The 12,901-nt window shown below is 38.4% G+C and overlaps 1 protein-coding gene across 3 annotated transcripts in view; it reads left to right on the forward strand.

The window, feature by feature from the left end:
- Window positions 1-42: 42 nt before the first annotated feature.
- The window catches only part of nrg2b (neuregulin 2b), a 90,345-nt gene continuing 77,486 nt past the window's right edge, over window positions 43-12,901 (forward strand). The window contains exon 1 of one of the 3 annotated variants that reach the window (XM_048202777.1): window positions 43-172. Coding sequence is in view for 2 of the 3 variants with exons in the window: in XM_048202771.1 (XP_048058728.1) it covers window positions 3,887-4,301 (415 nt within the window). In the remaining variant the exon portion in view is untranslated. Of the gene's footprint in view, window positions 173-2,646; window positions 4,302-12,901 lie in introns of those variants that run through there. The other 2 variants (XM_048202771.1, XM_048202772.1) reach the window with 2 other exon arrangements.

Genomic DNA, 12,901 nt, shown 5'->3' on the forward strand with positions numbered 1-12,901 from the left:
TGCAGCCTCCCCGCGTACCTTCTCTCTCGTCTCCCTCAGCCCTGCTGCAAAAGCGACTGCTGCTGAGCGACCGCCGAACTCTCGCGAGATCTGCTGCCAGAGACTCTTTCTGAAGGAGGAGACGAAAACCTCGGCGACCGTTGGACGAAGCGTAACGGTCAACTTGGATCAGGTAAGCAACAAACACAACATTTACAAGGAAAAAAGCAATGAAATAATCGAAGATGGTTACAATCAATGAAATTCTGAAATGAACTAAAGCCTGCTGTATTATCTTAACAGTATTTCACCACAGAATAGTTTTAGAGTAGTTCTTTAATTCCATTTTGGGCTACATCTCGGAAACAAATATGTATATAGTTTTTAAAATTACTTATGAATGTGAAAATGATCTATTTTTAAAGAGTCACCAAACAAAATAAAACAAAACAAAACAAAAAGACTGCAAAAGCCTGTAAGACAATCACATATTAGCCCTGACGTAAGTTTTTTGTGGATACATTAATGTATAAATACACCTGGCTTTCATAAAATAAAACATTTTTGGTAGTTTCTACAGAAAAAGCGGTTTGTTCAGTATCAACTTCTCCACTCAACTTTCATCTTGAAGTCTCCCTCTGGTAGAGCGGCTCTATTTCTGCAGTCCGTGAGATTCTTCAGATCAGGAGTGTGTTAGTAAAAGTCATATCAGCGTTAAGATTGCGCATAGAGCAGTTCACTTCTTCATTAAGTCATTTGGAAGTTGTGTGTGTGCTTTGTTGCCATTCGTGTTGTTTATCTCGTTTATGTAGATTATCTCTCGTATTCTCGTGGCTCGTGTGCATTTGTTTAATATGAGTATGTGTGTTAGAGAGATAAAGACGTTGAGACTCGAAAGAATGAGCTAAAATAATAATAATCAGCATGTTGGTGTTTTATTGCTGTTATACCATCATACATTCTTTTGCATTTATCTTGTTACACTCTTAGTAGGCTTTATAAGTGTGCATAATTATTTATAATAACACTAAAGTTCAAAACAAATTAATTGTAAGATTCCATAATCACAGACAAAACGACAGGACTTTGTGATAGTAATGATGGAATCAGGGGCAGTCACAGCTGTCAGCGCTTCAGCACCACGGACAGCGCCACGCCCACAGCGGGCTTGTGAACACGTGACTTTTCAGCATGATTATGAATGAGTGAATGGATTCTCAGATTGTTGCTCATTAAATGCTTTGAGGACGCCTATGAGTAAGTGTAGAAAATGTTTATTTATAAATTGATAAGAAATGTATCTTTCAGTTGAAAACAAAGCAAAGTTTGGTAACACTTTGGTTTGGTGAATGTGATTTCACCAAGTACAACATGTTCCTGGATCAACATCTGTGTTGATCCTGGAACAACATTCCAATCAACCAAACATCAGATTTGAGGGACAAGTTTACCATTTATGTCAAGTTTAGGGTTATAACCAGGGTTAGGTGCTTCGACAACAGTGTTATTCAACTATCATTTCCCTCTCATTTTAGGGATAAGTTATGGTTTGGGTTAGGTTTAGGAGTTGGGAAAAGGTTAGGACTAAATTTTCGGATAGCAATGTTGTTCCAGGATCAACAAAATATGCTGATCCAGGAACATGTCTTACTTGGCAAAATCATGTCCACTTCTCACTTTGAGTTGATTATTAGGATATTGGCTGTTTATTAGTACTTATAAAGCACATATTAATGCCTTATTCTACATGACCAAATTCTACATCCCTTAATCCTCCCCAATAACTAATTAATAAGCAGGAGTTTATTGAGGTAAAAGTCATAGTTAATAGTGAGATTGAACACTAAAAGTGTAATCCAAAGTTTTCCTAAATGTAATTTGTATTCATGTCAGTGGCATACATTTTAAAATCATTTATTCCACTTTGATTCTATGAATAGCAATAATTTCAAACATATTTTACCAGGTTATATGATGACCGGTTGCATAAACCACTTAGACTAGCCTTAAAAGTTAAGACACTAATGTTTTTCTTGAAGAGTGGTCCTAATTTTTTAAAGTCTGTAAAAAGGTAGATTGGTGTAAATTGAATTGGAAAAATAACATTGATTACCCATTTATTAAAATTTTGAGTTCACTGAAATTAAAAATTTGAGTTAATACAATAAAGGCGATTGATTTCATCAAAAGAAACTTAAAATATTATGTTATCTGAACTACATTAATTATTAAGTTGAATCGACGAAAGAAAAAATGTTGTTGACGAAACAAATCAGGAAAATAATTCTTTACAGTGTATGTTTTATGGTTTTCTTGTCAAGTATGGCAGATAAAAATGTTCAAATATTAATTATATTCTTAACCAAAACTGACTTAATTTTATTATTTCCATATATTACAATTTCTGAACAGTTTTTTGACCCTTTTATGAAAAAGCTAAATTAGTTCTTGTTTTTAATTGCTCACAAATATTAATAATAAATATTTTAAAATATTAAAAATAGAAAAAAACATTTTTATTTTATTTTCAGAGTCATTTAAATGTTTTTTCAAAAAAAAAAAAAAAAAAAAATACAAAGATTACACGTGTTTTAAAGTCCTTTTTTTTATCATCTCGAACATTCTTATTTGTCATTGACCCAGTAAAGCAAATGTGAAAACTAGTGTATCGACGTGCGTCTGACGCGAGGCAGGTGTTCGCAGCGCATTTCTCTATTGCATTACACACCCGCGTTGCGACTGCAGATGTCGCCCTACAGCAGCCTCAGGACAGGACAGCAATGGCACATTGGTTCTCTCGCGACGCATTTACGCATGATGTAACCCTAATGTTCAAGTTAAAACCCAGTCCAAACCCGAGCACAAAACAATCCTCCAGACTGTTGCGAATCATTCCGTTCATTTAGTTTTGACTTGTCACGACGGCGCAATGACCGGTCCCCTCCTCTCATTATAGAGCCCTCGCGGTACATGGCAAATACCCGCAGGACCTGTTGCCGGGGTAAATATGGCTGATAGGATGGTCGCTGGTTTGCTGTGTATCTGTCTTCTTGGCGCGTGGCGGATCGCTTTTTGGGGCAAAATGGTGAATGTGACCTGAATGCGGATTGTTCTCGAGTAGAAAATCACGGCAAACGCACTTTTTCACAAGGCATCGATTACATTTCCAGCTGCTTTTCGCAGCGTTAGTCATCGCGTCAGCGGTCTGCCGCGGTGGCCCGTCTGCCGTTTCTCTATTAGTTGATGTCGCGCGGCGTATAAACACAAACCGTTTTGCATCGCGCAACGACGCGACGCCGGCAGGCTGCTTTCGAGGGATTTCGTTCCACGGCTGGCCGGCCGGCTCGCTCGCTCGCTCCCGTGTCATTAGTGCATTTGCGCCAGAACTTTCAGCAGACGGCTGAGATCTGCTCACGTAAAAGCGGAGGGCGCGCGCTTGTTGCATCGCCCAGCCGAACAGTAGCGCGTGCTGCGCGTCGTTTGCTCGGCGGAGCGCATTTCTGGACCTTTTTCGCTCGCATCCCCGCTTTTGTGTGCACGAGCGAGGCGTCTCGATGATGACATTGGCTGGATAGATAGATAGATTGAGAGAGAGAGAGATACACAGAAAGAGGGAGTGTGTGTGCGAGAGGAGCGTCTTGCAGCAAAGGAGCGTCATTTATGCATGCATGCTTATTGAGTTTGGGGATTGTGCGTTGAAGGAGAATGCAGCAGCCCAGCAGTGACCGGGGCTGATTCCGGTTCCTCAGCGGCTGGTGTTTCCCCGTCACCAAGTGCATGGGGAAAGCAGCACACGCAGATGGCATGGACACTTGCGCAAGCCCATTCGCACTCAGTCCCCCAGCACCTTCTGCCCCGAGAGCACTGCAGCAGCGCCGCCGGCCGCCCCTGAGCCACAGCAGACGGCATGAGGAGGCTTGATCCGGTGCATTTCTCCATGCTCGTCATCGGGGTCTCCTTCGCCTGCTACGCCCCGAGTTTGGATTCGCTGCAGGACCAGGCTTACCGATCGGCCGTGGTGATCGAAGGCGAGGTGAGCTCGCTGCCCGAGAACGTCTCCGTGGAGCCCTACAGTGTGAATGTCAAGGTGCTGGACGTGTGGCCGGTGAACAGCGGCGGGCTGGAGCGCGAGCAGCTCGTCACCGTCGGGGAATTCGGCTCCGAGGCTCCGTGCGTGGCGGTGGAGAAGCACCACAGATATATCTTTTTCATGGACCCTACGGAGGAGCCTTTAGTATTCAAAGCGTCGTTTGCTCCTCTGGACAGCACCAGCGAGAAGACCCTCAAGAAAGATGTGGAGAGCGTATTGTGTGAAGACTGCGGTAAGTTTATTCACTGTGACTGTGACTGGTGGCAGATGCGCGGGGCTCTTCATTGTTTAACGGATAACGGCGTTGCATTCACAGTGAATGTAATGTTTTGCTCTAGAGGAGAGCGGGAAGATGGGTCGCTTGTGTTTGGGCGTCTCTGCAGTATTGTTCTAATCACCGTTATAAACATTTAGGTGTACACCACCAGTACACACACACACACACACACACACACACACACACACACACACACACACACACAAGCACACAAGCAGAGAGAGAGCGATTGACCACATCTGTGGCAAGCCGTTTATTCCTTTAAAACAACGAGAACTAATTACCAGTAGCGACTAATACCATTTACAGTTTCACTAATACATTAGATGCTAGTGTATTCTCATAGTGAGCAGTATACAGTATACAAATAACTTTTCAAGTGTTACTGGTATCACATTTTACTATTGTTTTCTGTGAGGATCTGTGGTTTAGATATCAGGTGTTTGCTTCCAACTAGTATGTATTCCAATTGTCGCTATACCTTTTTCATTTTTTAGCTATTCTTAGCTTCCCAGTAGTACATTTCTTGTCTCGCTTTTTCTAATTGCATGTTTTACTTGTGATATGTCGACTAGTCACTTTTGAAATGGCTTAAAGTTTAAAATAATACTAAATCCATACTATTAGTTTAAAGTCACCCTGTAGTGAAAATCAAGTTTTTAATGTTGTTTATATGTCTAGGTGGTGTTTTTTTTTATATGTTAAGACAAACCATGTGCAAATTCATCAGTCAACAGCATTGCTTAGTATTTTGGTTTCACTTTATTTTAATGTGTCCCTATTACCGTGTAACTGTACATATAAGTATTGAGTAATATTAATTAAGTACATGTACTTGCTACAGGGTGAGGGTAGGATTCACGTCAACTTTAGCATATCATTACTATGCTGCGAAGCAGGGCTATTAGCATTATTAGCAGCTGTTTGATAACGTAGTCAAGCAAAAGTCTAATCATATTAATTCCCGTTATGTGTCCGACGTTGTAAAAAGCGATACAATTTTTCAGTTCAGTTCAATTCACATTTATTTGTATAGCGCTTTTCATGAAACATATAGTTTCAAAAGCAGCTTTACAGGAAATGCATGTCAGCATTACAATTTAGAGTGATCTGTTATCAGAGGGGACTGTTCAAATTATGTAATTTCAGAAATGTACATACGAATCATGCAAAGCGTTTTTCTCAGTAAGTTGACCGAGTGGATCTCTGAGCTTGTGCGAGTGAGTGGAGGCGGGCTAATTAGCATATTCATAGATTGGCGTATATTAAATGAAGCAAGGGTGTAGAGTTACATTCAAGCTATTTTAGTGCATTAAGACTTTTTTTTTTTTTTTTTTTTTTTTACAGGAAAATTATTATAAATATGTAATTTTGGTGATCAAAGATGAGTTATAATGGATACAATTTTTGACTACAGGGGGATTTTAAAGTAATAAATGGTAAAGCGGTTTGCCATACCATCAGATTGACATGCATTAAATTACCAATTATTCTGTACTCTCAGGCTATGGAGTTCAATCAATATGAAGCAATGTACATGAATCTTCAGGCTATAGAGTGGCCCATGTTCGTCTGAAACACGTGATTTCACAGAATGCAGCATGATGTGCAGTGATTCATGCAGGCTTCTAACCTTCTCAGAGATGTTGTAAGTTTGGTGAGAAGCATCAAATAGAGAAATGTGTATAAAATAATGTTGATGGAAAGGTATCAGTTAGCTTTTGGTTGGCATGGAGCACGAAAACACGTGATGGGAAACTGGAAATCTGCTGGATATGGTTGGTTACGGGATCAGGTGGCAGCGGCAAGGCCCCTACAGAAAGGGATTCCCATTCAAATGTAGATAAGCTCTGGCTTCACACTTCTTCCCTATTATAATCGGACATTGGTGAATGTTTTATTGCCTGTTATGACATGCATGTTTTTTTAATGATGTTTTCACTGATATTATATTTACATTTTATAATTTAGAAATGAGCATCAGCTCAGTGTGCTTTAAGAACAGAGTGTGACTTTGAAATAATAGTGGCGTTTTAGTGCAGAAATGTGATTTATTGCTTTAAATTGCTTGTAAATTGATTTGTAAATCAGTTCATATGGTTTTCAAGCGACCTTCAGAGTAGGTGTGGTTGAAACGAAGGGTTTTGCATGGGACCCAGTTGGTAGATTTGTTTGAGATATTAGTCTTGCGTTTTCACTTTTTCACTGTGATTTCCACTCCAGTTGACATATATGCACAAATGATGAATTTTTGTTGGAATAACTCCAGAGACAGAGCCTTAAGTGTTCTCTCTCTTTAATTCCTGTGTCTTTTCTTTTAGTCTAATGGCATATTATTAAATTAGTAATAATGTTACCCTAAAATTATATTACAAGGAATTTCTGTTTCTTCCTGTCCTGTTCTTCCCAGACAGTCCTGATTGAGTTTTAGGAAACACTGCATATGTGGGACACAGGCAAGAAAGTGTAGATTAGATTGGACTTTATTTGTTTGTTTATTTGTGTTGGGTAAGTAATTAGTTACTGTAATTAAATTACAAAAAAGTAAAGTAAGAGATTACACTTCATTTTTCTGTAATTTAATACAGTTACTTCTGATGTAATTGCATTAAATACTGTATAGACTATAGAGCAGTTCTATATAAAACTATTGTGGATTTAACATGATAAAATGTATGTTTTTAATGAAACCTTCTCCCTTTAAATTTGGTCAGTTCAAGAATAATTCATGCAATTTTATATTATTTATTTGAGAGAAATAAAAGAGTAGTTTCATGTCTATCCTTGTATTGTTCAACTGGTCAGATACGGAGTTTAGATAGTAATTAGTAATAATAAGAAATGCAATACTTTTTAAAGAGTAATTATACTGTTGAAGATGTAAATAATAGCTAGTAATTAATTACTTTTTTAGAGTAACTTTAGAGCAACACTGGATAAAATCAACGTGCATTGCATTAAATGGCACATGTATATAATATATAACGAATATAATGCATGTGCAAATATAAAAATATAAACAGGCTGCATATTCAAATATAAGCAGATTTTGGGAATAAATATAATTCACCGTGGTACTATGTTAGTTTATTCTAAATAAATAAAATCTAAATATGTAATATATATTTTTTATAGATTGGTTAAAATAAATAAGTGGTCATTGTTTTTTATCAGTCTATAAAATATTATTTTGTATAAATCTTATTTATTTTTAGAATGATAACTGGCATATATAAATATCAATTCTTTGCTGAGAAAATGATACCCAAGCTGGGAAATTGCCTCACTTTATGTGTCACTGTGCCGATATGAATGAGTTGACTTGTGAATGAATGGAAAATGGCTTTTGTTTACTCTAAAAAGTTTGGGGAAAGTGAGAGAGGAAGGAAGTGTCAGGGACCAAAACTACAGAAATACTGTGAGGTAGGTCAGATGATTTTGAGAGGAATTACCCACTTAAAGCATCAGAAGGACTGATTCTGCTATTGTGCTTTCATGTAGTGTGTTATATAGCTGTTTGTGAATGTAAAAGCTCTGCAAAGTTTTAAAGATCAAAATGCAGATAAATGCAGTTATTGTATCCCAAAAGAAAGAATCGATTCTGAAGTGCCTGAAAAGAGTCGTCAGTAATTCCAGTCTTGCTGCCTGCATGAACCCTATGTAGTTTTGTAATGAATTTGCAGAATGTCAGCCTATATGGTCTTCATTGGCTGCCCACGAACGATGTCAAATTTACCCCACCCTCAAACACTGTAGATGTAGCTGAGGCGAAGAGTTTGGTTTGTGACATGTTGAGAAAACACTGTTTTCTTTGCTGCACTTCCAAAGGATGAGGACTCCTTATTTTTCGCATTGATACAGTAAAACCAACGGCATCGTACTGTTCATATCACTGTGTGTAGCTGAAATTCAGATGTGGTAATGGCCGTTTTGTTTCCAACACATGCCGTAACCTGTTGACCAATCATAACAGACTGGGCTATCTGACCAATCAGAGCAGAGGAAGCTCTCTGAAAGGAGGGGTTTAGAAAGACTGAATCCTTGATCGAACCATTTCAGACACTGTGTGATGCTGCAATGTATGTTATGAGAAAATGAAAATGTTTTTTACCCGGATGCATGAAAACTAGGGGTGTACAAAGTAACATGACGGTTGGGTACGTACCTCGATATTGAAGTCATGGTTTGGTGCGGGTTCGGTACAGCATAGGGGAGAAAACTAAACATAAAATTGATCATTTTTTTCTTTTTTATTAAACAGTGGTTCTTTGAAAAAATGAATCTCTCTCTTTTAAAAAATGAGGATAAAAAATCTATCTCAGCTAATGCTGTAAACTATATTCAGGGAGCCCTTTCTTGCACATTACTATAATATTAAAGGTTAAAATTAACAACAGAGCCCAAACTATTAAATTCAGTTGCTATTTATTTTTAGATATAATAATCAACACTCAATAAAATCAATCAATAAAACACACACACACACACACAAAAAAACAAACAAAAAAAAACATGTAAATTGCACTTATGGCAGGTTTTGCATTAATGTCTAAATCCAATTCAAAAATTATTTTTCTACTCCAAGTCATTTTTGAAATATAATCATTTACATGACAAATTTATTTAAACATAATTTAAATAATTAAGACATTACTAACAGGTAAAGTAAATATAATGAACATATAAGTCAATATAGTGCATGTATTTAGTGAAATGCTTCTAGAGTTAATTTCTCTATAGTGAACTAACATGCTGTGGACACAAAATGACTTGCCTGAGGTAAATGTAATGTTATTCTCAAGCTGTTTTATTGATGTCTTTCCACGGATGAAACACTGAATATATGTAAACTTATCTTTGCATAGATCGTCTGTTCTTCTTCTGCGCTTTTTCCTGTTGTAGCTGTTAGCAAACAGCGTTGCATTACCATATGCGCCCCCTTCTGGATTGGAGTGTGGGTCACCTGTGACTGACTGTATTCGTCGTCTGACTGTATGCACTGTGACGGTTCAGGATGAATACATGTACTGTTACACCCCTAATAAAAACCTAATGTAGGAGACACCAAAACAAATAAATTACAAAATGGCACAGGGGCACGGTTTAATGCAAGCTTTTAGGAAAATAATCAGTGTAAAAGTGCCATTTTCATTTATTCATTTTGCAGACGCTTTTACGTGTCAGATAGACTGTTTGCTGTTTGTTAGAAATAAAATGAGAGCAGTCTTGATCCATAGAGACCGGTGCGCTCAAAAAACACGATCCACCTCTGAGACTGAAAGACGTGGCAGATATAGAAACAGACAGACCACAGAGACAGACAGACCGGGTATGAGTGAACATTAGTCCAGTGTGACTGAACTGAATGTGACTGATGAGAGTCACCATACCTTGAACTCTGCAGCAGAAAGTGAGAGGGACACAGTCTGTGTTAGTTTGAATGTGCTTGCAAGAGAGAAACTGGATTGAGAAAGAGTGAGTGTATCTGTGTGTCAGTGCCGATGAGAGAAAGAGCGAGCGAGAGATCTGGAGCTTGTATGAATTATGCAGGCTGCAGTCTAGAGTGCAGAGTTTTAGCTGACCGTGTTCCTTTTTCTCTCATTTGCCTCTGATTTATATTTCACAGTAACTTCGCCATGTGCAACACACAGAGAACAGAAAGCCGTGAGCAGTTGAGCCGGTCTGTTCATGCCAGATAAAAAGCAGGCAACATCAAAGGCGCTCAGATACGAAATGGGAAAAATTAATGAACGTATTGATTGCGCATTGTTTTAAAATTACATCGCAAACAGCAGATCGTTTATACTCGCAACGTTATTGCTTTTCCCTTACTGCGGTCTTTTAAACATTCCTACACAAGCCCTGGAGCCATGAAGACATGCAGAACATCAGAGAGGCAGTGTCACAGAAACAGCCCCACCTCCTGGTCAGATTATGGTAATGCAGGCAAATCTCCCACCGGGGGAGACCAGCCCACATAGAGGAAGCTGGTGCTTTTTAATCTGATGTTTATATAGTGTATGAAGCAGTGTTAGAGGATCAATAGAGCTTCATAAGGAGCTTATAAAGACAGTGAGTGTCCTTTAAGCTGCAGAAGGACAGTTGAAGTTTACCCAGTCACTGAATTATTGAACAGCACTTAGTTTAACTTCATTCCCTCGACACACACTCACAAACCTCCTCGGTTGTCTAGTAGCTTCAGTTTGGTACACGGCCGCTAACTTGTGACTACGTAATCGGTGACGACAATTCTCTTTTTTTTTTTTTTCATACTGGATGGAGGATTGAAATTATATCTACATGATGTAAACTTTGTGTGTGGGTCACGTATTCCATAAGTACACAGAAATGCTTTTTAGCATATTTCTCATTTAAAATAATTCTCATTGCAAATTACAGTATATTATCAACATGAGAACTTGAAAGAAAAATTAATACAAAGTTCTGTCATGAAACTCTAGATGGCACAGGCTGATAGGTCCTTAAAGGGATCTTTTTGATGAAATCTGAGAGCTTTCTGACCCTCCATAGACAGCTGCGCAACTGACACTTTGATGCTTTTTAAATAGTTCAGTTCATAAAAAAAGTTCATAAAGAGATCATAAAGCTAATGCATATGAATTGAATTTAGTCCAGATTTTCTGAAGAGAAGATTCGATTGTTTTATGTGATGAACAGATTTAGGCTTTTATTTACAAGCTCAAACGTGCTGCGTAACGCACGAGAATGAACCTCATTGTTTCTTGCACGTCAAGCAAACATGCCTGAGCCTCTGTTTACCACAACTGATGAGTTGATTAAATTTTATATGTGAATAAAAGCCCAAATTCAGTCTGTTCATCATATAAAGTGGACTAAACCGCTCAATTCATATAGATTAGTTTTACGATCCCTTTATGATCTTTTTGAAGCGTCAAAGTGTCAGTTGCGTAGCTGTCTATGGAGGGACAGAAAGCTCTCAGATTTCCTTAAAAAGATCTTAATTTGTGTTCAGAAGATGAACTGGTTTGGAATAACATGAGGGTAATTAATGACTGAATTTTCATTTTTGGGTGAACTATCCCTTTAACTCAATCTGCTTGCAATCACATCATTCTTTATAGGGCACAGCTGATTGGTTCTTGCTGTATCAGTAGCCAATGAGCTTGCTGCTCAACCTTCAAATACTTGGTCAGCATTTGCTGTAGCAGTTGCAGCACGCTTTCAGAAACCCTCCACCTTCCCCAGATCTGCAACTTTTAATTCATGTACGCTATATTGTACAGCAGCAGCAGCATGTCTTACTTGCTCACAGCAATGTATCATGTATGTATTGGTAGTAGCAAGTCCCGTACTTACTCTGCAGCAGCAGCAGCATAGCAGATCTCTTACACAAAGACCAAACATATCAACGTGCCAAACACCCAGATAATTTTATTAGTATTTTGTACATCGCTCTTTTGCTTTAACAACAGACTGCAACTTTTAGTGTTGATAATACAATTTGCAATGAAAATGTTTTAAAGGTGTAGTATGTAATATTGACAGCTAGTGTTTGAAATGGGTACTGCAGTCCAAATTCAAAATATTGGAGAGAGTTGTTTCCCCCGCTCCCACTTCCTCAGACTCGATCCTTACGCGGGTTGCCAGATCGAGGAGACGCAATAGGTGCAATGGAAGGAGATGAGCCTTAAACTGTAAGCTGATGGGTTGATTTATCGCTGTTTTAATATGCCTCTAGTCATAGAGCTTTTTACATGGATGCCAAGGCTTTTTTGGTCTGGGTTAGAGATCGGAATCTGTTTGTTTGCTGTCTTCCATAGCTGCAATATGCTGTGTTTTTCGCCAACTGGCAACCTAGGGTGTTGAAATGCTATTGGGTAAATTGGCAGTGGGCGGGATCACACAGATCAAAACAAAAACAAACATTCCGACACGGAATGCACATTTCAATGTAGAATAACTGGTTGTAGGATTGATTTTCGGAGAAAGAAGTATGTGAACTTTGCATGTTCCCTAAATATCTGCAAACATATGGTATTTTTACGCTTTAGTACAATTCAGTAGCACCTTTAAATTAGAAAATTTAAGTGAAAATTAAAAAAAAAAAATCACATTTACCAAAAAAGTACATGAATTTTCTTGCATCGGCATTTTGCTTTAATGACACTGTGCAAGAAGGTCTCAGACTTCTAGACCCCATTGTACGTACAGAAGAATCGTACTGTCATTCACACAGAGAGACTGAAATCAAATGATTCTCTCATGAATTCAGCCTGAGCGCACACGAAATGAAAATAAAAGAAATATATATGTTTTTTTTTCTATAGCCAGCACGCTCCTGATATCACAAATCTGTGGGAAAGTAGGAGGGGGTTATTACAGAAAGAGAGGAAGGGAGCGTGCGAGAGATGCTATTGCGGAAAAACGAGTGGAACAGGGTATGAGAGAAGGTAAGCAAATGAGAGTGGTACTGTAAAAAGAGAAAAGCAGATGCACTGAAGGGGGAGGGGGGCTGTACACGAGAAAAAGAGAGAAAGAGAGAGAGAGTAAAAGAGAATAGCTTTCCTCTTTCT

This window comes from Megalobrama amblycephala, linkage group LG9 (genome assembly GCF_018812025.1).
Source record: "Megalobrama amblycephala isolate DHTTF-2021 linkage group LG9, ASM1881202v1, whole genome shotgun sequence".
NCBI classification, from domain to species: Eukaryota; Metazoa; Chordata; class Actinopteri; order Cypriniformes; family Xenocyprididae; genus Megalobrama; species Megalobrama amblycephala.